Source organism: Enhydra lutris, unplaced genomic scaffold (assembly GCF_002288905.1).
Source record: "Enhydra lutris kenyoni isolate GAN:26980312 unplaced genomic scaffold, ASM228890v2 scaffoldscaffold12, whole genome shotgun sequence".
Classification (NCBI taxonomy): domain Eukaryota; kingdom Metazoa; phylum Chordata; class Mammalia; order Carnivora; family Mustelidae; genus Enhydra; species Enhydra lutris.
The window spans coordinates 24,571,914-24,598,252 of record NW_019154096.1 but is presented as its reverse complement, the minus strand read 5'-3'; the positions used below and the strand labels follow the sequence as shown (position 1 = coordinate 24,598,252).

Here is a 26,339-nt window from a genome sequence, read left to right as displayed (position 1 = left end):
TGCACACACACGGACTGAGCCCCGTTGGGAAGACTGCCTGTGGCTGGTTGCCCCCTTTCACTGCTCTCTCTCTCTTCCCCCCACAACGGCAGAGCTCCGCCTGGAAGGGAACTTCCTGCACCGCCTCCCCAATGAGGTCAGCACCCTGCAGCACCTCAAGGCCATCGACCTCTCCCGGAACCAGTTCCGTGACTTCCCTGAGCAGCTCACCACCTTGCCAGCACTAGAGACCATCAGCCTGGAGGAGAACTACATCGTGGGTGAGCGGCCCTGGCCATGTGGCCTCTGCAGCTCCCACTGCCTGCACTTCCTCCCCCTGAGGGGGCCATGGGGCTTTTGGGTCAGACTGTCACAGACAAGAGGGTAAGGGTGAACTTTCTGGTCTGAGACACCTGAGCATAGGCACTGAGCCTGGGAAGGGAAGCATGAGGAGACCCTGCCGCCTGCTGGGGCTGGGACGGACTGCTTCTTTCACCTGGCAGGTGGAAAGCCTTGGCTTCCTCCCAGCCGCCCTGAGCCAGCCCGCTGCCTTGGCCCGCTAGCTCTGTCTCACTTCTCTGTCTGCCGGCCCAGGCTGCCTCCCAGACTCTCCAGCTGGGACCCTGTATCCATGTACTCCCCTCTGAGGGCCCCCATCTCCCCCCGCCCTGGCCTCCACAGTGAGCTCTAAATTGTTAGTACCCAGGAGCCACTAGGCAGCCTTGCTCAGAAGAGCCTCTCGGAGCTTTCCAGTGCACACACACACTTGCCCCAAAGAACCTGAGGGTCTCCCTCCCTGGGCTCAGAGCACCTTCTGCCTTCTGCAGAGGGCAGGCCCAGCGAGTGGTCCTTTCCTCCTCCTGAGGCATGTCCATCTGAGCATCCTCTCCCACTGCTGCCTGATCACCCCCGAGAGAGGAGCCCCACCTCCTCGGCTCCCTCCTCCAGCTGCCTTGGCTTCCTCAGAAGCTGTCTTCAGCCCCGTTTGGTGCCTGCTCATGTCGCCTCTAATGTTGGCAGTGTCCATAATAGCCCCCTTCAGAGCCGCTTTTGTTTATGTAATTGCTTTCACAGCCATTATGCCATTTGACTAAAAGCAAGAGCTCTCCAGTGGCTTGGAGCTGGACGGAGAGTGCCTGTCGCCAGCATGGGGTGCTGAGTGTCCCATCTGTCAGCAATGCCGCCAGCAGGACACTGGCCCTGGCTGAGAGGGCATGGGACCACTTAACCTCTGAGGTTTGGGATCCAGTCTTTTACAGATGAGTAGACCAAGGCTGGGAGGAGTCATGAGAGGGCATCGGGTCGGACAGGGAGATGGTAGAGGTGCCGCTGGGACGAGGATATGTAACTCTCAGATTCAGTCCTATGCCTGGGATGAGGTTCCTTGTCTGGACTCCGAAAGCCCCGCGGATGGGCTCTGGTTTGGTCTTTTCCCTCCCAAGACCAGGATCCCTGAGTACCTTGCTCCAGAGTTGGTCACCTGTCCCTTGAGCCCATGTGCCGGCATTAGCTGGAAGGAGCAGGCGCAGAAGGGCCTTTCCACCATGAAGCTTTCCCTCCCTCCCACACTGCCATCACTGTCTGGGATCTGGCCCCGAGCCCTTCATCCTCGGCCAGGCCCTCCTCGCTGAGCCTTTCCTTCTCTGCCTCCTGTTCTTTGAGGCCATTGCTGATGGCTCTGCTTCCTTCTGCTGCTTCTCCAAATGGGGTAGTTCCCAAGCAGGGGCATCAGCCAGCTGATGCTGAGCCCAGAGCTGTAGCTTCGGGCAGCAGGTGAGGGTGAGTGCTGGCCATTGGCTTCCCCACTTCCCGACGGCTCCCTCGGAAGTCCCATGTCACCTCTCTGATCCCCGGCTTCTTCTCTGCTTTTAAACCGAGATTCTCCCCACCCCACCCCAGAACGGAGCTCGGCCCCAAGCCGGGGAGGAGGGCACATGATCTCCTGTGCCGGCTGCTGTAGGAAGCAGGGCGCACGGGGCATGGTCCAGATCCTCCCGTCCTTCCCCTCCCACAAGGCCCACGACATCCCTTAGCAGCAACAGTTCCCACAACAAAGATGGGCTGTTTTGATACATTCTCTTGTGTAGATATCTCTTCCCTTCTGCACAGTGACAGTAACAGCTACATGTGGGAGCCTCTTACAGTTTACCAAGAATGATCAGGCACAGGGCCAAGGCCCATCTGATAGATGTAGAAGCCTCAACTGGAAGAGATTTTCCCTCGCCTTTGTGGCCAGATGCCTGTCTAATGGCGGGCCGGGTAAAAGAGGCATCAGGCCCTGGGCTGTTTCCGGCCAGGTCCACCTGCAGCAGAGGTGCAGGCCAGCCTGGCCAGGTGCAGGGGATATAGGGGTGCTGGGGACTGCCCTGGGCAGCAGAGGCTCCCCGAGGTGCTATACTGATCCTAGGACCCACTCCACTGCAGGAGGCCTTGGCTGTTCTGCCACATATCCCCCACGGAGAGAAGGGGCCCATGGAGGCGGCTCCTGTAACCTTGCTGGAGTCTCCTCGCTTCCATTCTCTGCCTCTCCCTGATCCATCCCTGTTTCTTGGATTGCTTCTAACTCGCAAAGCCCTGGCAGCCTGCCTTCCTAGCCCGGCTGCACAGAGGGGGCCGTGATCACAGTGCGGAAGGTGACGGCTGCGCCAGCCTTCATTACTGAAATAGCTTTGCCCTTGCTACACTTTTAGCTTGTCTCCTGCAGGATCGCATTGGGAAAATTGTAGTAGGAGCTTAGGATGCCTTAAGCGTGGCTTCTTTTCCCCCCGAAGAGCCCACAGAAGATGTTGGAAACATTTTGGTTTTTTTTCTGAGAAATAAATCTGAGGTGCATGGGTTGCTTTAAAGCTTTAGTTCGGTGAGAAGAGAATGGGCAGCTTGGAAGCGAGCCCCCACGTGCATCAGTAGACTGTCTGAAGGGACCGCCCCGAGGATGCCTCCAGCCTGGCCCCCGGGAGCCCGGGAGACTTGCAGCGCTCTGAGAGAGGCCGAGGGCAACTCCATCCTCTTCTGCTTTCTCAGTAGGGCTGTTACCTGATCCTCCTCCTCTCTGGCCCAGAATGGGGGCTCCAGTTCATGGAGGGGAGCAGGGAGGGGGCCTCACTAAGGGATGACTGGGAGAGACAGGGATGCTCCCGTCTGCTTTCTGATGCCAACCGCCAGCCAGTGCTGGTGCCAGTCCTTGGTGCTCCTTGGGAGCTGACTACCCTCACTCAGGCTGTGCGTCTGGGTGGGCCTGGTGGCCCCGGGGCTGCACCTGGTACAGACCGTCTTCCGGTCTGTGTGCACGACATCTCCCTATCCCCATCTTGGAAGCCGCCCTGCTCCCCACCTCCACCCAGCCACCCCGAGTCTGCAGGTCTGGGCCAGGTGTAGGGGAACGTGAAACGGTGCAGATCAAGGGGACTTGCCCTCCCCCACCAGCTGGCCCCCTGGCACATGCAGCAGCCAGTACCCCCATCCGGGTGGGAGAGCCACCTGGACAGTCGTGGTGGGTCACGAGTCCTTGTGAGGTGGGGCTCCCAGGGAGCTGGGGGAGGTGACATTCAGTCATGTCAGGACATGCTAGATCACCTGTCTCGTGAAAACACCCAGAAGCCGGCTCTCTGGCCCTGGCAGCGGCCGCACGTGACTGGAAGGTGGAAGCAGGAGCCACATGAAGTTCACGTTAGAATTTGATCCTGCATGGCTTCCCACCAGGTTCCTGGAACGTGTGGGGGTGAGGAGAAAATCAAGTACTTAGGAGACTCCGTGTCGCTAAGCAGGGGACTCTTTCAGTTAATGCAGAATTAATTCGACATGACCCTCAACTCACAGGGGTTCTTCCCAGTGTTCCAGAGAGAGCCAGAGACCCCAGGAAAACAAGCACTTGCTAAGAATTTCATAGAGCAGTAGAACTCGGAAAGCACATAGTGCCTGTCCTGTAGGATGCTTTGGGCCGTGCGGTTTCACTTCTTACTCTTATTTCTTCAAGGGGGGTCTCGGAGCACCTGAGAACTCGTTAGAAAGGCACGTTCGCAGGGCGCCTGGGTGCCTCCGTCACTTAAGCATCTGCGTTTGGCTCAGGTTGTAATCCCAGGGTCCTGGGATCAAGTCCAGCATCTGGCTCCCTGCTCAGCAGCGAGCTGGCCCCTCCCCCTCTGCCTGCCGCTCCCCCTGCTTGTGTGCTCTCTCTGCCAAACAAGTAAATAAAATCTTTCAAAAACAAAAGAAATACAGAGCCCCAGGCTCTACACCTAGCCTCAGGGTCAGAACCTGTATCTGAGCACGATCCCCAGGTGATTTCTGTGCATCCTGCAGGCTGGGAAGTGCTGGGGGTGGGGGGACTCCCTACCCCACAAACCACCAGGTGCCACCAGCTGTGCTTTTGTCCCCGCCCCCCACCCCTAAGCATAACTGCTCTGTAAGCCTCACAGATTCCACATCCTGGTCCCCCCAGAGTGCTGGCTAGAGAGGAGGGCTCCCAGGTCCTCTGTCAGAATCTCTGCACATGGGCCCAGGAACCCACATTTGTTAAAGGGCCGGGGACGGGGGGGGGGGGGGGGGGGGGGGGGGGGGGGGGGGAGGCATCCGTGTGCTGACTGAGAATCTGGGCCCCACCCCCACGTCATGGGCTTTAGTCCTTTGTTGTAGTTTATCTGGCCCATGGTACCAGCCCTCACAGGGCAGGTTTTCCCCAAGGACAGGACCCCTGTTGTCCCTGCAATACAAGGATGGGAGTGGGGACACCATGGGGACTTGGAGGGAGCATGGCTGGCCGAGAAGTCACCTGTACCACTGCCCTGGTCCAGTGTATCCCAGGGGGCCTGGACCCTGGGTCCCAGCATCCTCTCCCTTCTCCGGCAGGCAGGGGAGGGCAGATCCTTCCAGGCAGCCGCAGCTCTGCCCTGGCCTCCCGCAGGAGGAGAGATCCTCAGGAAGGCAGCCTCCTCCGCTATCCTCCTAGTCTGGGGGCATGGATGCCAGCCAGGACCTCAGGGTCACCCTCCCCGAAGTTCGCACGGCTATTCCAACCTTGTCTGTGCCACATAGAAGAGCGATCAGTGTCACAGGCAGAGGGAAGGTGGCTTTGTTTCACTGTGGTTGCTCTCGGAACTCACCTGTGTGGCAACGGGGCAGGCAGATGTGTTGAGTTCCACGCCCTGAGGGAGTGGTGCCCTTAGAGGCGAGGCGGGGAGGACTTCCTGGAGGAGGTGAAGTGAGCGGGACAGGTCCCTCTGGTGGGATGGCAGGGGAGTCTCCCTAGTTCTTTCACTAGAGCCTGGAAAATGTTTTTTTAAACAGAGAAAACCCTGGACGAGCAGAAGCAGAAATAATATTCTATTTGAGCTAAAAAGACAGAAGTGCACGGACTTTGCAAAACCTAATCGCTCTGGGTGCCTAGCTCAGGTCTCCTGCAACGATCTCATTCAACCTGCTCCAGCCTCTCTTCTGGCTAGGACTCTGGACCACCCCTTGACAGCTGAGAAGAGAGGCTCGTAGAGGTCAGGCAGCCCACACAAGGACTCGATGACGGCGGGATTCTCACCCAGGTCTTTGGCCATCGAAGCCCATGTGGCTTCATTCAGTGGGAGGGGAGGGTGTGGGTAGCTGTGTGAAGGGACAAGTGAGGGATGCCATGTGTCTGGTAGGCACCCACAAATAAGTTGGCAGGTTATAAAGGGACAGCTTTGGCCCACTGGCCTCCCTCAGCCCTGGAATGAGCCCAAGGCTGCAGAGAAAGCTCTCCCAGGAGAGGATACACTGCAAGTCCTCATTATCGGGTGGTTTCCAAGAGGACCGACTTCCTGTAGCTCGCTGCCTGCTGTGAGAGGCCTGTCAGCCCCTAAGCTGAGAAGTTGGCCTCTGGCCCTCCTTTCCCTTCCCTGCTGGGCTGCCGGGCTCTGCTGGGGGAGGGGGCTGGTCTGGTGTGCCCACGGATGAGTCAGTGGTGTGTTCTGTGCCCTCCAGTGCCAACACGCTGCTCGGCCAGCAGCCTGTGCCCAGAGCTACAGAAGTAACTTGTGGAATCAGCTGGTTTTCTCTTCTGAGCTCCTGCAGTTTCCACCTCGTCCCACTCCAGGTTTAGCCAGGCTCTGGTCCTTGTCCCTCCGAACTGCCAGGCCAGAGAGGGGCTGTGTCCAGCCCGCAAGGGCTTTGAGAGGTCAGGCTTGCCGCCCACCCTGCACCAGCCCTTCCTGCCCACCAACACTCCATGGGAAAAGAGAGCAGTGAGTAGGGAAACAAATGCTTCTGGACCCAAGGCCCTGCCTCCTGGCCAACCAGACAGTGACATAATGGGGGCGCTTCCATCTCCCCAGCTTTCCAGGGCAAGTGCCTTGATCTGTTAGCACCTGCCGCCTTCGAACCCACCCTGGGCCCAGGAGGAAGCTTAAACAACAGGTAGGGAATTCCAGCTTCTTAGAGTTTACCTCCCTCCCCGCCCTCCCCACTCCCCGCCCCCCCACTCCCCGCCCCCCACCCCACCCCACCTCCCTGGCCTGCCTACCTGCCTGTTGTCACTCTGGACAGAAGGGAAGCCCCCCACCCCACCATGGTGATCACAGAAGCAGAGTTTTGTAGCTAAAAAGGCATAGGGCCGGGGCTCCACTTACATCATTAGCACGAACACGTCATCTCCCCTCTGCACACCTCTGTTTCATCCCTGCTGCATAGTGGGGAGGGCAGTTTCCCCCTTTGGAGCTGGTGTCCGGGTTCACTGCAGTCACTTCCCACCAGCTGCTGGTCCTTCTGCCACTCCAGCCTGGAGTCCCGACCTCGTGCGGCCTGCTCAGCCTCTTCCCTCACTCCTTGCCCTCCAGCCTGCTAGACCTCTTCTTGCAATTACCCAGGGGCCAGGACAGGCGGCAGGGGCCGCAGCTGAAGGGTTGGTTAGAGGCTGATGAGTGGGCCACAGCATCCAGGGCAGGGCTCAGCTGGCCAAGAAACATTTGCCAGAATTGTCCTTCCAGAGGATTCTGAGTGGCCAGCCCCTGGCAGGATCGTGGCACCCACCCAGGTCCCCTGAAACCCACCTCACCTACCCCCACCAGATACACACACACACCCTGTAGCAGGCTGCCGTGTCATTCCTGGTACCACTCTTGCTTCCGGTGGGAAGGGATTTAAGAAGGGCACTTAGTAGCTGAGAAGAGGGCGTGATCACTGGGTGCAGCCTTCAAGCCAGGCAGGAATTCGACAACGCTGGCAGGTCTGGGAGGATGAAGTCACACCCCTGGCACTTCTCTCCTAAGTCTGGACCTGGGGCTCCAACCCAGACTGGGGGAACATGGAGCCAGTCCCCACCCTGGGCACCGGGCTTGGCTGTCCCTTGAGCACAGCCAGCTGATAGCTGTCTGAGCCTTGCCCTGCCCCCTCCCTCAAGCACTGTCACAGGGCCCATGGGACAATGACTGAGTGCCACGGCAGACTCCTGCCATGTCCCGGCATGCCCTTGTCCAGCACCGCAGAGTACCACACTGTGCCCACAGGCAGTGAGCAGCGGGTGCAGGCATCCCTCGAGCAGGCAGGCAGCTCGGGGAGGTAATCATCAGACACATGGTGCAGGGAGCACGGGCCACCCACAGAGCCAGGATGAGGGAGAGTAAATAAACAGGCTTTAACAGCAATTAGTGCAAGTTAGGCATGCCCCCACCCCGGACAGCGGGGGAGGCAAGCTCCTGTTTTCGGCCCCTGCTCATGTGTTGTCTGCCCACAGGGACCAAGCAAGTGGGTCTCTGGGCAAAACACCTCACACCCTGGGTCTCTGCCCAAACGGAATGGCTTTCTCTGTGCCAACCACTGTGTGGTAAAGCCTCGATTACTGGGAGCCTCCAATTATCCAGGATGTTCTTGGCATTCTGTCGGCAGCACACAGGGAAACAGCAAGAAAGAAAAGGGTTGTTCGACGTTTGTTTAAAACAATAAAACACTTGCATGCTCCATGAGCCAGCCAGCCAGTCTCCAGCCAGCCTTCTGGCCCCGTCCAGAGTGTGCTGGAGAGCAGCTACTTCGCTTTGAGCCACAGAGCTCAGCCCCGCACGTGCCTGACTCAGGAAATGCGGTGTGCGGGGGCACGGGCACAAACCGAGGTATTAGAAATGTCCGTTGGTTCAATGGTCGTTTTCCGATCAAAGAGCTTGCCGTGTGCCAGGCGCCGCACCGGAGTCAGAGATGGGCAGAGCACGTGCCGCGGTCTCCCAGGGCTTATGGAATGGTTGGTGACGCCTGCTGGTACTCAGAGACTGTTTACTTTGCGTCCTACCTTCTCTAAGCATTTTTCACGTGTGCTCTTGTTGAATTGTCATGACAACCTTGTAAGGCAGGTACGGTCTTTCTCCCTAGGCGAGGAAACCGGGGCACAGGGAAGTTGAGTAACTTGGCCGTGATGCCTAGGCAGAGCCAGGGTTGCAGCCCAAACGGCCTTGCCACAGAACTCTGGTTATTCAGGACCGCACTTTGTGCAGGGAGAGCAGATTTTGCACATCACTGTAGGGAGATAGAAAGCCGCAGCGATGTCACAGCTGAGACACACAACTTTGGTCAGAAGGAAGCTCCCTTGGGGTAGAGAGAAGGATGTAAGGACAGAAGTGCTATTTTGGATTTTCACCAGATTCTCCCATTAAGCCTCACAGGTAAGACCAGTGGTGCTCAAGCTAAGTCATACGTTCAGATCATCTGGGGAGCTTGTAGAAACCCTCATGTCCGGAGCACACTCCATGCCAATTAAGTCAGGTTCTCTGCTGGTGGGTTTTGGGCTTGAAGATTTTTTTCAAACTCTGTTGCAGCCGGCGCAACAAATTGACCAGGAACGTGAGGGTAAGAGGATGGTGAAAAGAAATTAAGAGACAAAGAGATGGGGGCAGGAGGAGCACTAAGGAGGATGTCCAACAGTGCTAAGTTTATTCAAAGCATTAAGGCCATATATATAGTGAGATTACAATAGGAGAAGCAATACATCTGTGTCTAGTTAAACAACCACGAGTTCCCATAGTAAGTTTCACAATTAACTATAAGCAGACCTCGTGACGCCAAATGGCTGATGCCAGTACAATTGTTCTGTATTGATACAGCAAACCTGAAAGTAATTTATGGGCTTTACTAGGGCAGCAAGGACCAGCCATGAACTTATGACCCCAACCAAATTGTTCTCATTTGTTTAGCAAGCGTGTGGGAAGTCACATAGGCGAGCGCACAACACATAGCACAGACTCTTTCTCAGTGCTACTCAACTTTTCCCGTCCTAAACCTTTTATTAGGTTATTCGGACTTTAAAGGAGGCACAAGTCAGGGCCTGGTTTGGTCCTCATGTCAAGCCTTATTGCGGCCTCCCACAAAACTCTCCAGCTTGTTCCAAAATGCAGGCGAGATAGAACCATGGAGCTGGACCAGACCTTCCATGATCACCCGCATTCCCTCCTGAAGAAGCTGTAACCTTCCTCCTCCTCCCAGTGTCTGTCCGCTGTGTGTGTCTGTAGCTCCATCAGGATGAGGAAAGCCACAGCCTGGCCTTGACAGCTGACACTCGGCTGGAAGGGGGGCAGGGGTGAGCTCTGTGGATTTGCATCTTTCCCTTGGGGTTCCCCTTTTACACCGACCCTGCTGTCCCCTACATGTACCCCACTCTGAGCATGGTGCTCTGCTGCCCCAGCACCCACAAATTACTCTCTCCTGCCCATGGCATGGCATGCTTACCTAGCATTTTCTGAAGGAACTTGATCCAGAAGCCAAAGGCAACCACCAACATATGGGTAATAAAACAGTGGGCCAGTTCCCAGAGTACAAGCTTATGTCAGAGATATCTAGTTTAAGTGTGGAGTTGGCCTGAGCGCCAGCATCTGTCATGCAGCAGTCCTGGGGTGGGCTTCTCAACATGGCTCCCCCATGGTGTTCTGGGGGTGCTCAATCAGGTGAAGTAGCTTGAAATTGGCCATAGTGGGAGTATGTTGCACCAGGACACATCGGAGATGCTATACATCAGCTATACATTTGCATATACATATACATCCTCCTCGGGGAGTGGATTGTGAACTATTAGCCAGCACACCCCTGGCTCTGATCTCCCCATCTCCTACCTTCCACCTAAGTTTTGTTTCCCAGAAGCTGGTTTCCCTGGGGGTGGGTTAGGTAGCTCATTCCTCCCTGGTGGTTATCTTAGGAGCTTTTCTTCTTATTTTTTCCAATAGTCAGGGAGGTCTTAGTTCTCTGACAATGGCCTAAAACCTGAGCAGTTTTGTAAAGTTAGTGTTAGCAACCTTATTTTGCAAGCATGGAGAAGGATTTTTCAAAGGAGCCATTTTCATTTCTCCCCCCCACCCCCGCCCAGGGAGAAGAACTTTTATGAGAGGTGATTAGTCTTCCATCTGCATATCCTGTCCCGCCCCTAGATGCTGGCCATACACACCGCAGATTAGACAGTTCGGGTCCTCCATTCGCACCCTGCCAGTGGAGGGAGCACATGGCAGACACTTAGAGCTGACAACCAAACCATCATTCTCTGGGCATTTGGAAGCCCTAAAAGAGGCCTGGAACAGCCTGGGGTTGGGGGCGGGGTGGGGGTGGTGGCCCTGGAGGTGCCTTCCAGTGGCCCAAGTGAAGGGGATATGGGCGGGGAACAGGGACCTCGGCAGGGGGTAAGGAGAGGACAGCGGAGCAAAGACTGGAAATCCTACTGGGAAGATAAGGGGCAGCTACCTTGACTCCCTTCTCCAGCTGTCTCCAGAGCAGCCAGTAAGACTCTATCACTTATGAAGAAAATTGTCATGATGCGTCTTTGACCGCTTCTCAGCCTGGCAGGGGGGAGTGTGCAGGGGTTGACGCCCCTTCAGCCCACCTTTGCCGGCCCAGCTGGGGATGGATGCAGGGTGGGGGGGCTCACGGCATGGACTTTTCTCCTCCTCCTTTCTTTCCCCGAAGCTTGTAGTGAAGAGGAAAAAAGTGTCTCTAGGTTCATCAGTGGATTCTCTTTTTTCCTGAGTACAGTTGACACACGATGCAACAGGGGTTTCAGCTGTACGACAGTGACCCCGCAAGTCTACCCTTTACGCTATGCTCACACCAGGGGAGCTGCTGTCTAGCTCGTACACTGTGCTGCTTCGATCATGGGTTCTTCCACACTCTGTGCGCCCCGTCTGCTCACCGGGGTGTCTGCCGCACCCTCCACAGCTTGGTAACCGTGTTCTCCTTGGGGTGTATATGATGGTCCCCTCCATGGTGGCCCCTGTAACCCCAGGAGGCAGAGAAGCATTTGAAAGACAAGAGGTGGGGCTCCAGGGAGGTCGAGGGGCGTGCCTGAGGTCCCGGGACTCTAAATGGCAGATCCAAGGTTAAGGATGGGATCTCTGCCCTGTCCACACCCCCCAGCTGGTCTCTCTGTCAGCGGGGGGCTTCCAACTCCCAGTCCACACCGTCTTCCCTGAGGGCCATGGGTCTCAGCTTGCAGGAGGAGCAGGGCTGTGCGCTCCGCATTCTTCCTGCACCACCTGACCCCTCCCACCCCCACTAGGATGCTCAGGCCTGGGCTCTGGGGTGGGGTCAGTCCCTGCCCCCGCCTTTGAGAGGGACAGACCCAGGCATGACAAGAACGAGGGATGTGAATGAGAGTGTGCCTCAGGAGCTCTCTGGTTACAGGCCTGACTTTTCTACTACGTTACCATAGTTTGCCTGCTTGTCTCTTGCGGCATTTCGAGTGGGGACACGAAGCTCAGCTCAGCTCAGCACTGCATCCTTAACCTTGGTTAGATTTCCAGCTGCCGACTGTTGCATCCAGGCCGAGGAATGGGGACAGACCCCAGCTGCGAGACAGTCTGGATTCTTGAGCATGAATGTGCCCACAGTCACCTGGAGAGGCTGAGATGGCTTCCCAGACACTGGCCTCAGGCACTAGGCTGGGATGCCACCCCCCGCATCTTTACCCAGTGCCTCGGGTGCCATTGTGAGGGCGTATCCCAAAGGTGCAGACTCCACACTCCCCAGAGTCCTGCAAAGGCAGGAATTCTGACCAGAGACCTTTGTCCAGGTCAGAGGTGAGCCAGCTGCCTCCTGTGAATGCTCTAGGATACTCCAGCCTGTGGCAGGGCGTGGGGCGCCATGGTTGGTTTCTTTCTTCTTTTTTTTTTTTTTTTAATGTTTTTTTTTTTTTTTTTTTTTTTTAAGATTTTATTTATTTATTTGACACAGAGAGAGAGATCAGAAGTAGGCAGAGAGGCAGGCAGAAAGAGGGGGAAGCAGACTCCCCGCTGAGCAGAGAGCCCGATGCGGGGCTCCATCCCAGGACCCTGAGACCATGACCTGAGCCAAAGGCAGAGGCTTAAGCCTCTGAGCCACCCAGGTGCCCCCAGGGTTGGTTTCTAAGCTGCCTGGGAATCCAGAGAGCTTGTGCCCTGGGCCACCAGGCTGGGGAGCCTTGGACCCTAATTGCAGAAGGGACCTCAGAGGTCATGGGGCTCAGCCGCACCCAAAGCAGGAATCCAAGGGCTGGCCTCTGCTGGGCGGCTCCCCTTGCCCCCTCCCTGCGCCCAGAACCCTCCTCCTCTCAGGGTCTTGTTACACCCTGAACACCACAGGTATGAAGACTAGCGCTCTGGAGTGATCGTTTTTATCATCCTGTCTCCAGCAGGTCTCATCGGCATGAAACAAGTTTGCCAGGCAGTAATGCTAATGATTGGGGAGGTAAGGTCAAGCCGACCTCAGGGAGGTAATTTCCTCTAAACATTTCCTGCTCAGATTCCGCTATTATTGATTACCTTACACTTCCACAGACACAGGCAAGAGTCTAGATGGCTGTCTGCCATGAGAGGAGAGTCTGGCAGGGCTTGGGGTCACCGGCTGCAGCCGTGTGAGGTGACAGGAAGAGGCAGTGTCCTGTGCCTCACCCAGACGGCAGTCATGGTGTTCAGTCCAGCTGAGGGCCTTCTTCTCCACCAGGGCTCTCTTTGTGGCTTTAGGCCTCACAGCAGCGGTTTCTTACCATCACCACAAGGTACTGGGGGCCCTGGGAAAGTCAGAGGAGCAGGACTCTGGCTTCATCAAAGGATTCTAGAACCCACCATCCTACATTCTGCAGTCATGGGCTGAGAGATGAAGGAAGCCCAGAATGCCTGTGGACTCCGCCTCTCGTTATCTGTAATACTGAACCCTGGGAACCACCCGAGTGTCCCTCTGTATGCCATGGGCTCCCATGCGGTCCTAGAAATGTCGCTGATTGCAATCTGACAAGGTATTTACATCATCAAGAAATCATGTTATGGGGTAGTATCTAGGAGGCCTTTTTTGAAATCTAGATGCACCTACACACACATGCATATTAGTAAGTGGGGAAGGCCATCTACCAACACATTACCAGTGATTGGTTCTAGATGATCAGTGTTTTCTCATTTTCTGAACTGGATAACTGCTGCTAACAGGCCTGCAACCTGTCATAGTTGGTCCACAGATGCCTGGTCCTGACCGGCGGGTATGCACAGGGTGGGTCAGACCAGGGAAAGGGCCCTAGCTCTCCAGTGTGCTGTGGTCAGAATCGCTTAAGCAAATGGTGGTGATGGTGGGAGCCCAGCGTGGTCCCAAGCTTGAAGGAGCTTATGCTGTAGTTTAGGAGACAAAACATTCATGCATTCATCCATCCATCCGTCCATCCGTCCATCCATTCATCCATCCATTCATTCATCCATCCATCCATCCTTTCATTCATCCATCCATCCATTTCATCCATCCATCCAGCCATCCATCCATCCAGCCATCCATCCATTCATCCATCCATCCTTTCATCCATCCATCCATCCATCCATTCATTCATCCCATCCATTCTTTCATCCATTCATCTATCCATTCATTCATCCATCCTTTCACCCATCCATCCATTCATTCATCCTTTCATCCATCCATCCATCCATCCCTTCATCCATCCATCCATCCATTTGTTCATCCATCCAGCCATCTATCCATCCATCCTTTCATCCATCCATCCATCCATTCATTCATCCATCCATCCTTTCATCCATTCATCTATCCATTCATTCATCCATCCTTTCATCCATCCATCCATCCATCCATTCATCCATCCATCCATCCATTTGTTCATCCATCCTTCCTTTCATCCATCCATCCATTCATCCATCCTTTTATCCATCCATTCATTCATCCTTTCATTCATCCATTCACATCCATCCTTTCATCCATCCATTCATTCATCCTTTCATTCATCCATCCATCCATCCATCTGTTCATCCACCCATCCATCCAGCCATCCATTCATTCATTCATCCATTCATTCATCTGACATAGTTACTGAGCACCTCATGGGCACTGTGCCTGGCGTTGCATTTACAGGGCGAGGAAGCACGTTCACTGGTCACAGAACACAATGTGCAGTGCCTATCTGGGGTAAAGTGTTACGGGAGTTTGGTTGGGGACCACAGGGAACGACAGAGGAGGTGGCCTTGGAGCTGGAATAGGAGGGTGAGCAGGACACTGCCCAATGGTCACTAGGGTGGGTCCCACAGGAGATGGGAGAATTGAGGCCCTCTTCCTCTCCACATGCGCCGAAGTCCCAAGACTGGCTTCTGTTACCTCCATGATGCCGACGCATCTTGCGGCCTTGGGAAGCTTATTTAACCTCTCCAGCCTCAGTTTCCCATCCCACAAAATGCAGATCATTTCATATCCTCCTCCACCCTCCCACCATCTCTGTCTCTCTTGTCAGGATGCTGTGAACATAAGTTTTCTTCTTTAAGCCTTATCCAAAAACTTCTAGTTGGCCTCTTGGGCTTGTTGCTTGCTAGCTTGGCTGCTCTAGTCTGTTGACTCTGCTGTTTTTGACAGTTTGGTGGCCCCATTGCTCCTGCCTCGGAGCTGCTTCTGCAACTTGAGTGGTTCCATCAGGGCAAGGAGCTCCCCCTACACCCAGCTCTGTACTCGAGAAGCCATCGCTGACTGAGACTGAGTGGTTCGGAGAGCTCTGCAGGACCTGGAGAGGCTGGCCAGGTGGTCGATTTGGAAACAACAGCGAGGAACTGGGGCAGCACTGCTGTCTCTAGGCCTGGAGTCCTGGGGACCTGCTCCAAGGCGGGGCCACACTTGGGCTTCATGTCACATCCAGCAGACCTAAGGCAGTGGCATCACAGGAAGACCACCCCCCCCACCACTCTCATGAGCATCAGCCGTGCTGTAGGCTGCTGGACCCCTGGGCTCAGGGATGCAGGGGAGTCAGGAGTCCAGAAACAGAAATGTCCCAATCCAACCCCCTCTGGAGAAACTGAGGCAGGACCAGTGGTCTGCAGTGGCAGCTGAGGAGATGGGGTGACTTAGCAGCTCTGAGCCTCAGCCCACACCCTGAATTGAAGTCGTAATGACAGTTGAGGCTATATTGCCCTCAGCCCGGGGTCTAGCCCTTAGTGAGTCACCAGTGAAATGTGCCTGTTGTGATTTCCTGTTCGGGGGCTGAGAGACAGGCAGGTGGAGACCAGCTCTGGCCTTGGCCTTGCCCTCAGTGTTGGGGGACGAAGCCCATGGACTTTGGGATCGGGAACTATCTGGCCTTCACCACTTACTGTCTTGGTAACCCTGGGCCCTGTCGAAGAAAAACCAGAGCTGGGCAGTAGTGGAAGCGGTAAAAGCAGTTTTTATCCAGCACCCTTGCAGTCGGGCAGAAGGGGACTCACTGTAGAGCCAGGCTCAATCCCAAATGCATTATGGGCACGTGGGAACTTAGAGCACAGGAGCAGGGTGGGGGCATTGGGTGGAAATGACAAAGAGGAGGTATCAGGTGAGTGAGGCTGGGGGATCCCACAGGCTTCCTGTGGCTGGAGGCCAGGGTAAGCAGACATTACCTGGTTGGGGGGGGGGGGGGTGGAGGAGGATGAAGAATCTGATCAGATACCAAGCGGGGAGGGTTCTGGCTAAGGCAATGTAGCAGGATTCTAAACTAAACTGGGAGCATCGAACACAGAAGCACAAAAGTCAGGATTTTCATTTTAATTGGAAAAATTCAGGGGAGCCAGAGTAGAGTTAGAGAATCTGTGAGCACCAAGAGTTGGAGCCTCAGTTTCCTCATCTGCAAAATGGGTTATTTGGAGACCCCAGCAGCCTCCTTTGCTGGGCCCATTTACACAAGGTACTCAGCCTTCCCGGGCCTTGATGTCCTTCTGTGTCACATGCAGGTTACAATACCTCATGAAATGACTTCAACTCTTAAAAGCCCGTGCAAAGGGGTTTTCTTACCTGGGTGATCAGGGGCAGGGAGCATGGTGTAGGGCCCCCCTACCCTGGCCCCATTGCTATGACCGTTAAAAAGCTGCCACCCATCAGTGAAGAAGGTAAGGCTTGCAAGTAAGTAGCCCTTTTCGTCCCAGCAATGGAGGAGGGGGATGGGAGTGCAGCTCTTGGGGAAGGCCTGAAGGGCTGTGGGGAGCCTCCACTCCTGCCCCGCCCCGCCCCGCCCACTGAACTGCAGGGAGTTGAGCAGGCTGCTGGCTGGGTGGGACAGGACATCAGCAGAAAAATGAGTACAGGTGAATGCTGGGTCGGTTCAACTTGCTTTTCCTCTGCTCCCAGGAGGGAAGTGTGCTTCAAACCCTGCTTATGGGAAAGCCTTTGCTTTGCTTCCTTCTCTCCCTGAACTTGCAGGTGCGCCTTGGGCTCTGGGTCCTTCCCACTGCCTCCCTCACATGTAGGCATCTGCCTCAGACAGGTAATGACCAGCCTCACCCCCCACCCTGGGGATTCAAGGACAAAGAGGAGCCCCCGTCTTCAGGAGCTCCTGAGTTTCCTGTGCCACTGGGGCAGGGGGTGGGGGGTGGCGCACCAGGCCAGGGACTAGGCCCCATGCTCACAAAGAGAGCTGGGCGCTCAAGGAGCTCTTAGCCTGGTCCCTCAAAGTGCTAAGGGAGGGCGAGCTCCTGGGAGGGGATTGGGCCCGGCCCAGCCCAGGGACTCCTGTGCATGCCTCCTCTGCGTTCTGAGCAGGCCTCCGTGTCTTCGTCAGCTTGGCCACCCTGGGGCTGGCGATCTGGGTAGAAGTTCCTTCCCCCACTGTGCCTCAGTTTCCAACTTCCTCCCAGCTCTCACAGTCCCTCTGCCATAATCTGTATAGCCCCTGCCCAGCAACCCATGAATAGGAGCTCGAAGGACATTCAGGTTGGTGCTCTCAGTGGAGGCCATATCCCAGGCTCCTGACCTCTCCTGAGTGGTGGTGAGTGAGGTCGTTTTGGAATGTTGGTGAGGTTGGTGAGGTCCAGAGCCAACGTCCAGGAAAGAATTCTTGAGATGTGTTCGGTGCTAAAAGATGGTTTTATTAAAGCCCAGGGACGGGACCCGTGGGCGGAAGGAGCTGCTGCCCTGGGACTGCGAGCAGGGAGGGACTCATGAGACACTTTGGGATGGGGGTGGGGAGCAGTAAAGATAAGGGAATTTTCAAGAGGATCTTCGTATACTAAAGAAGACTCACTGGATACCTGAGGACTTGCTTTTGTCAAACCAAGGTTGTTTATCCCTCCAGCAAGGCATTAACGTTAAGCCAGGAGCTTCCTGGAGGAGGGTTGTACTCTGTATTTGTCAGTGGGCTGCAGGTTATCTGGACATGTGTAATGGACAGCCTTCTGCTTTCTTCTCCAATCAGTGAGGGGCTGGGGAACTGTGGGGAAGTCTGGGGCTCAGCACCTCTGCCCTGCACAGATTTTCCCTCCAGGTCATCTCCTGGGGAGCTCGAACCCACTGCTGGCCTCCAAGCTGGCCAAGCGTGGGGGCAGAGGGGCGGGGGAAGGCATGTTCTGGGGGGATGAGGGGGCGCTTGGCTGCAGAAGGAGCCATCCCCTGGCCAGCAGCCCATGCAGCAGGTGCGCCGCCACTGTAAAGTCATCCCTCACTTCCACCGCCCCTGCATTTCCCAGGTGAGAAAGCAGAGGTTCAGGGGTCCTGCCTGAGGCAACTGTCAGGCGCTGGCAAAGCTAGTCTTACCTTTCTGTTTCCAAAGCTCTGCTCAGCGCCTTAACCACCACCTACTCCCTCCCCTCAACGTATCACATGAAGTAAACAATCTGGGAGGGAGGCGTGCACCCAAAGTATGTCTGGGGCTACCAGTTTCAGAAATTTTTATCATAGACAAAGGGACAGGTTTCTTCTGGATTGTGACGCAGAGCAGAACAAGGAGGCATGGAAGATTCTAGAATGAATCAGAAGTCTCCAGGAAACCCTTTCAGGGCAGGGCAGCAAAGATGCCATGCCTGCTGTGGCGGCATTAGAGAGCTCTGAGTTTATGTGCCCCTGGCTTCCCCCTCGGAGGGGGAGTCCCTGGACTATGGCAGGGAGCCAATCCTCGCTGGGTGATTCAGAGACCTGTGAGTGCTGGGGTCCGCAAGCCACACACTCCTGCTGGGTCCCAGGAAGACTGGTTTCTGTCTCCTGTTGACTAAGGGGACCTGTGGAGGGTTCTCTGGTGGTGGGATGGGGGCATGGGATGCCCGGCTGGAGGGCCCAGTGGGAGGTGGCGTGAAGAGCACAGACTCAAGCCAGCTGCCCTGGCTTCATATCCTGGCTCCAGCACTTGCCACCGGTGTGACGTGGCCAAGTTACCTAACCTCTCCACAAGCTTCCTCATCTATAAAACGGAGAGAAGCTGGTACTCAGCTGTAGGGCTGTTGTGAGGATGGAGAAACTTAGCCTAAGGCGCTTAAGTCACCAAGCACTCAACACTCGTGAGTTAAACAGAAAACCACCAACCCACCAGCAGAGATCCCGATGGCCTCAAACTCCCACTTTGCTGGGAGCATCATGGGCTTGACGGCCTGTGGAGGGCTGGGGAGGCTCCCACGGTCACCAAGCCGCCCACCGAGGCAGACTTAAGGCCTTTGGATTGCTTTTTCCCCACCCGCGGCCACCAAGGCTGGGCTTGGGCTCTGGGGGGTGCTGTGAATGAGCCACCCCTGAAGGTCAGATTCCTCGTCTGTAAGGTGGGTCGAGGAGCACCTGTGATGCTCTACCCCTTGGCTCTGGGAAGAATCAAGTGTGGGAGCATTGCATACACTTGAGGGACAGGCCCCTGTGAGGAACTTAACTGAGCCTGTGGCCTCCCCTTGCCTTCTCCTGGAAGAGCTAGGGGGTAGCTGGGTCCCAGTCACCAAGTTCAGAAGGGAGGAGAATAGATGTCTTCAGAGGATTCTGTTGTGGGGCACTTTCCGAAGGGTGGACAGCAGAGCCCAGGGTGGGCCCCGCTCACCCTCTTCCTGGACCATGGAGCCCCAGGCACTGCCCACCCCTCACCGTGCAGGGGAAGGGAAGAACACGCAGAACCCTTGCCAGAGGTCAGGGGCCCCTCGGCCTGGAGGTTGGGGCCGGCAGGCCCAGGCAGCCTCGTTTGAAAGCCTTGGGACTCCAGGGTGGCTGGAGCCCGTTGGAAACTCAGCACGGTTTCTAGAGAGCAATGAGATGAAATACACACACATATCCTTGGACAGAGCAATCAGCCCTGCTGCCGGCATCCACCCAAAGACGTTAGCACACCGACCCTGAAGGCCAGAGGCACCTGGCTGTCCGTCACTGGCAGAGTGGAGAGCTAGAATGTGGTGAGGACGCAGGATTGGTGTTCTAGGCCACAATCCGAAGCAGAGAGATCAGATGTGCACAGGGCCTCATGGGTGGCTTGTAAAACATGGTTTGATCACCAGCACCATGAGTATTAGGCATGGATGCTCTTCCCACCGAGAGGAAGAGGACTTCCTGGTGGCTGATGCCAGGGCTGGGGCAGCAAGGCCTGGAGATGAACCTTACTGCAAAGTCAGGAAGGGCATCCAGAGAGGGCGTGGGAGCAGCTGGTCACAGGACTCGGGAGCCGGATCAGAGGGCCTCCCACTGGCCAAATCTGGGGCAGTTTGGGCACTGAAGTGATGAAATTCAGCAGGGAACCCTAAACTGCTAGAAACATAGGCATCCACGTTGACAATAAATAGATCCTGGGAGAGAAGGGAAGGCTCTTGCCTATAGCAAAATGCTGAGGGGCTGCTGGCGCTGGAAAATCAGTTTGCAGCCTGTGTAAAGATCAGATCAGGCAAGAGTCAGCAGGTGTTACGTCTGGGGATGATGGATGTTAATTCTGACAAGCGGGATATTCGCATGCTCCTAAAGTGTGTCCCCGCAGACTTCTTACAAGTTGCAAGGGAGGAAAAAACAAAACAAAACCAGTAATCACACGGTGGGGAAATCAAGTAACGCCCGGACTGGGCGATGATGGTTAACATCACATCTGAGGGGCTGATGAGTGGACACTGTGTGCCTCTGGCGTGACAGCCCAAAACCCTACCACCTCTTTCAGCCGAGGACCCATAGTCCCAGTCTCGCCGCGAGCAGTGCCAGACAACCACAAAACATGGGATTCTTTTTCTTCTTTTTTACAATTAAAAAAATTTTTTTTAACTTATTTTTATTATTTTTTTTAGATTTTATTTATTAATTTGACAGAGATCACAAGCAGGCAGAGAGGGAGGAGTACAATTTTTTTTTTAAAGATTTTATTTATTTGACAGAGAGAGATCACAACTAGGCAGAGAGGCAGGCAGAGAGAGAGGGAGAAGCAGGCTCCCCCCCGCCAAGCAGAGAGCCTGATGCGGGGCTCGATCCCAGGACCCTGAGATCATGACCTGAGCCGAAGGCAGAGGCTTAACCCACTGAGCCACCCAGGCGCCCCTACAATTTTTTTTTTTAAAGTAGGCTCCAGCACCTGGCTTGGGGCTTGAACTCAAAACCCTGAGATCACGGGTCACCTGCTGTATCAACTGAGCCAGCCAGGTACCCCAAAACATGGGACCCTTTATTAAAGACAGAGATGATTGTCCTCATATTCTTCCAAAATGTCAGTGTCACAAAAGACAAATGAAAGGAGCACAGAGAGGCGACACCTGTCCCTACATTGGATCCTGGTGGGGGGGGGGATGCTCAAAGGGACATGATTAAGCCATGCAAGAAAACTGAAATATGGGCCATGTGTTAGGGAAGGGTTCTATCAGTGTAAACTTAAAAAATCAATAGCTGTGGTTATGGCAGAAAATGTCTTTTTTTTTTTTTTTAAGATTTTATTTATTTGAGAGAAAGAGCACGAGCCGGGGAGAGGGAGAAGCAGACTCCCCACTGAGCAGCAGGGAGCCCGATGCGGGACTCAATCTCAGGACCCTGGGATCATGACCCGAGCCAAAGGCAGTCGCTTAACCAACTGAGCCACCCAGGCACCCCAGAGACTGTTTTCATTCATAGGAAATACACAGTGAAGTAGGGATGAAGGGCCATGGTATATGTATGTTACCCTCAGAACAATTGTGTGTGTGTGTGTGTGAGTGTGTGTGCGTGCGTGCGTGCGCGTGTGTGCACACGCGCACGTGCGTGTGCAGAGAAGGCCCAGGCACAAACGATAAAGCAAATAGGATAAAATGTTAACCACCGGTGAATCTCGGTGGAAGGTTATGTGGTGTTCTCTATACTGTTTCTCCCTTTGCAGCTTTTTATAAGTAAGGAATTATTTCCAAGTAAAAAGGTGAAAAAAGTAACTTGAGAAAATCGTATTTAAAATGTCCCCAAGTAAAAAATTGTCTCATGAAGGTCTAAAGCGAGACATACTGGTAGGTTCCACTTGGATCAAGTTGATCAAGCAAGTGAATCAGTGGTGAGAAAAAGCAGGTGGAGATAAGCTGCAAAGAGGCACAAGAGCCCTGGGGAAATACTTGAAATCTGTTCTAGCATGTTCTGGACAGAAGTCTCAGGAGTGTGTGCCTATTTGTACATCTACCTGCACTTGAGGCATTTTGCTGTGTGTGTATCTAAAAAAAAAAATGGTGCTTAATAAAAAACTACAGAAACAGATGAGATCTGTAACAGTACCATTTACCTAAGTTAAAAATATGCATATAACATGCCGAAGTCGTCTAAAATGAAATACAAAAACCAGAAAACCCTCCCTCTGCCCAATACAGGTGCCCAAAAGAGGTAGAAGTTGATTCTTGCCATTACTGATGGCCCGAGGTTGTTCAAGACTCAGGGGTGAGGTCCTGGCCCTGTCTTGGGCTGGGGTGGGAGGTCACGTGGTGTGTGGGTGGCTTGCAGGGTTGGAGGAAGGTGGGGTTGGGGGTTGTCTGCCTCCGGGGCACTGGTCCCCAGGCCTGTGTGTGTGAGAGCCTTGACTCCTGGTTGTTGGCTGCCTACCCCGTCCAGCCACTGTTCTGAGTGCCTTGTATTATCTCTCTAAGACTCATAAGAACCCTGTTGGAAAGATGGTGTTATTTCTCCCATTTCACAGATGACAAAACTGAGTCACAGAAAGTTGGATCAATTTGCCCAAAGATACACGGCTAGAAAATGGCAGAACCAGAGCCTGAACCCAGGTGGCCTGGGTTCCAGCCACCTGAGTAGAGATTCCCTCACGGGTGGTCCAAGGCAGGGAACGGAAGCACAGGTTGCTTGTCCCACAGATGTCCCTGGGCCCAGATGGGAGGGCCTGGCTCCCTGGGCTGAGAGGTCCTACAGGCTTTGGTGTTCGTAGTTGCCTGCAGAGCTGTGCCCTCAGGATCCAGGCTGGGACGATGTCATTCTAGATGCCATCGACAGAACCTTCCAGTCCCCCCGCTGCCCCCAGCTCTCGCCCTGGCATCCTAGCCCCACTCTTCTGCCCTATTTCCCTCTGGCCACAAATACCCCCTTCCCCTCATTCAGAACCCGTCTACCCTTCAGGTCCTACCTGAGCCTTCACCTCTGTGTCCAGCCTGGCCCCTTTCTCCATGGACTCCTGCTGTCTTTTTTGAGAACTTGGATTCTAATCTGGGCTCAGCTAATGATGTCTTTGGGGCCTTAAGCAAGTTACTTCACTTCTCTGGGCCTCTGTTTCCTTTCATAGTCACATCTGATGTTCAGGGAGTCCTGTGCAGAATGCATGTGCTCTCCCGTTCATCCCCAAGCAGCCCTGCGAGTTATGTCCTGTGATAATGATGAAGGTTAGTGATGTCCTTTAGGCTCACAGCTGTTCACGGGGACTCCAGGGACTTGACCCAAAGATGGGGTGATCCTAAAGGTTAGGGGTGAGGTGCTGTAGACTGTTAGCAAGTTAATACAGCTGCTGCCTTGTTCTATTTTTTTTTAAAAGATTTTATTTATTCATTTGGCAGACAGAGATCACAAGCAGGCAGAGAGGCAGGCGGGGGGTTGGGGGGAGCAGGCTTCCTGCAGAGCAGAGAGCCGATGGGTGGCTCGATCCCAGGACCCTGGGGTCATGACCTGAGCTGAAGGTGGAGGCTCTAACCTACTGAGCCACCCAGGCGCCCCTCTGCTATTTTTTTTTTTTAAGATTTTTTAAAAAATTTATTTGACAGAGTCACAGCCAGAGAGGGAACACAAGCAGGGAGAGTGGGAGAGGGAGAAGCAGGCTTCCCGCCGAGCAGGGAACAGGGAGTCCAATGTGGGGCTCAATCCCAGGACTCTGGGACCATGACACTAGACGAAGGCAGACGTCCAATGACTGAGCCCCCCAGGTGCCCCTGCTTTTTTTTTTTTTTTAAATGGAAGTACAACTCATGTAACAAAGTTAACCATCGTAAAGCATACCTACAGTTCAGTGGTATCTAGTTCACAGTGTTCATAACCATCACTTTACCTAGTTCCAAAGTACTTTCCTCCTCCACAAAGGAGACCCAACGCCCATTCCCGCAGCCCCCAGCAATCAGTCACTTGTCCACTCTCAGTCTCCGTGGAGGTGACTTTCCCGGACTTTTCTTACAAATGGAGTTGTACGCTTTGTTAACTTTGGTGTCTGACTTTTTTCATTCAGCATCTTGTGTTGGAGATCGGGGCACGGACTCATGCCTCATTCCTTCCCCTAGCTGAAGCGTTCTGCTGTTGGGACGTAACTAAACTGAGTCTGTCGCTTGCCTGTGGCGGGACACTCGGCTGCTGGGGACGTCTGTGCCCACGTCCTTGCTTGAGCACCTGTTTTCACTTGTTCCGGTTCTACCCAGAAGCGACTGTGCTGAGAGACGAGGCAATGCTAGCGTTTGACTGTATTTGTGTTGGGGGAGGGGGGTGCTTCCCTCCATGTGGGTGTAACGGTGTGGTGGGCTCTGAGGGCTCCCCACCCGGGGCTGGGTGCTAGCCGCTGAGCCCCCACGTGCGGTGGGTGATGGAGAGCTGTATCCACGTCTTCCTGCTGCCTGTCCTTCTCTGCCTGCTTACCCCGGCCCCCCAACCTGTCCTCTCTCCTCAACAGATGTGCCTGTGGAGAAGCTGGCCACCATGCCCGCCTTGCGCAGCGTCAACCTCCGCTTCAACCCCCTGAGCTCTGAGGTGCGCGTCATCGCTCCGCCACTCATCAAGTTCAACATGCTCGTGTCCCCCGAGGGTGCCCGGCCCCCTCCACCTTAGGCCTCCCTTCTCATGGCCACCCGGCGAGGGACTGAGGCCACCTGGGCTGGCACCCTGAGGGGAGGGCGTCCCACAGGCCCCTGGGAGGCCAAGCCTGGGGTGGGGGGTGCTGGGGGCGGGTGGGCCAGAGAGCCCTGCTGGAAGGGGGCGCAGCCAGCCTGGGATAGATAGCTTAGAGCAGTAGTGGGCCCTGGGGTCCCCAGGGGCTGGAGCCTGGATGCTGGGCACCTGCAGCTTCTGTGTGCATCTGGACAGACGCCCACCCTCTATGAGCCTTGTTTGGGCAAAGGGGCAGCGGTGGGGGTGGGGGCTTTGCCAGTCCTTTGAGCTCCTTGAAGGCTTTTTGGGCAACACTTGCCTTCAGGTCATCAGGCCCCTTCGGAGCCCACAGATCACTTTCTGGGCCACTGTGGGTTTGAGGCCTTGCTTCTGGCACTGAGAGCCAGCTGCCACCCTGAGAGGACTAGAAGACAACCTCCCTCTGTTTATTGCTTCCTGAGGAATGACCTGCATGGGGCCCTCTACAGGGCGCCATCCGCAGCCCCGTGGGTCTCTGGATTGGCGGGAGCCGGCGCCAGGAGTCGTGGGAACGCTGTGGGGAGAGTGTGGCTCTGTGCTCAAGCGGGGCTGCGGACGTTTATAGAGGAGCCCAAGGCCCATCATCAGGCCAGGAAGAGGAGCAGATCAGGTCCTTGGTGATGAAGACATGAGCGGGGCAGGCAGTTCTGAGGGCTCCGCAGGACAGACCAGGTGTGCCTGGCATCAGCCCTTGAGCCACACAGGAGGTGGCCCAGGAGAAGCCAAGCCAGTCGTGCCTGTGGCTTGGGTGCAAGGTAGTTGGCTACCACCATGGCCTCCTTCTGGCCGCAGCCTGGCCGCCTCCTCATTGGTCCCCCACCCCCGGGGCAGAACACACTATAGACCATCGGATTTGTGGCTAGCCCACTCCCAAGCCTCCACCCAAAACCCTGCACCTAGTCACTTCTGGGCCCTCCACCTGGGGTCTAGGATGTGGCCGGGCCATACGACTGGGACTGAGAGGTTTCCCGGGACATGGGACTGCAGTGCTCCCGCTGAGACAGTACCTGGCAAACAGGGACAGCTGGTTTCCTATGAGCAAGGGGCTTGGGGGTCTTGCTGATCATATCTGTGGTGTGGAGAACCCCGACCTCTTGATCCCCCAGACATCCGCCTCCCACCTTCTCATCTGTGGAGCCAACAGACTTAGAGCCCACCTGGCCTGGACCTTTGTCTTGGTCTGTGGGAGATACCTGAGACCCGGGACATGGGGCAGGCCAGGCCACCCAACCCTACATCCACACATTGGAAGCCACACTTCCATGCCCAGGGTCAAGCTTCTCCCAGCCCCAGACCCTCCTTCTCACAATGCCGTGTTCCTTGGCCCCTCCCCAGCCCTGGGGCCCCGCCTCTGCTCAGGCCCCCTGCCTCCTAGCAAGGACTGACAGGTTGGACCATTGTTGGCTCAGAGTGCTCAGCGTCCCAAGAGATGCTGTGTTGACTGTGCTCTGGGAAAGGGGTTTGCAGGGCAGGGAGGTCCAATGGATCTTCAGGCCTGCAGGGCTCCGCTGTGGACAAGTGGGAACTGTGGCCCCATCCGGGCTGGCCTGGCCTGGCCTGGCCTCCCGACCCTGTGTCGCGGCATCAAAGAAGAAGTGCACTTTTCTGAGAGGCACAAAGGCACTGTGTGGCCAGAGCCTTGCAACTCAGAGTGTGGTCTGGGGACCAGCAGCACTGGCATCCATGGGAACTTGTTAGAAATGCAGAATCCCAGGCCCCACGCCAGACCTCCAGCAGTAGCACCTGCATTTCAACAGGATTCCTAGGTGATTCCTAGAAGCACTTTATCGTTTGAGAAGCCAGGGCCTAGGGGTGACCCTGGGCTCATCCATGGAGTGGAGGACAGAGGTTCTCAGCCCTCCCCCTGCTACTCCAGGTCTCTGAGGCTGTGCCCACTCCCATCCCTAAACCAGCCCCAGGAC

General features: G+C 55.4%; 1 protein-coding gene across 3 annotated transcripts in view; it reads left to right on the top strand.

Moving 5' to 3' along the window:
• LOC111145253 (leucine rich repeat containing 20) overlaps positions 1-24,420 on the top strand; it is an 80,564-nt gene extending 56,144 nt beyond the window's left edge. For 2 of the 3 annotated variants that reach the window (XM_022500042.1, XM_022500043.1), the window contains 2 exons: positions 93-260; positions 24,185-24,420. In XM_022500042.1, coding sequence (XP_022355750.1) covers positions 93-260; positions 24,185-24,339 — 323 coding nt within the window. In that variant the 3' untranslated portion in view covers positions 24,340-24,420. The remainder of the gene's footprint in view (positions 1-92; positions 261-24,184) is intronic. The other variant, XM_022500045.1, reaches the window with a different exon arrangement.
• Positions 24,421-26,339: the final 1,919 nt, after the last annotated feature.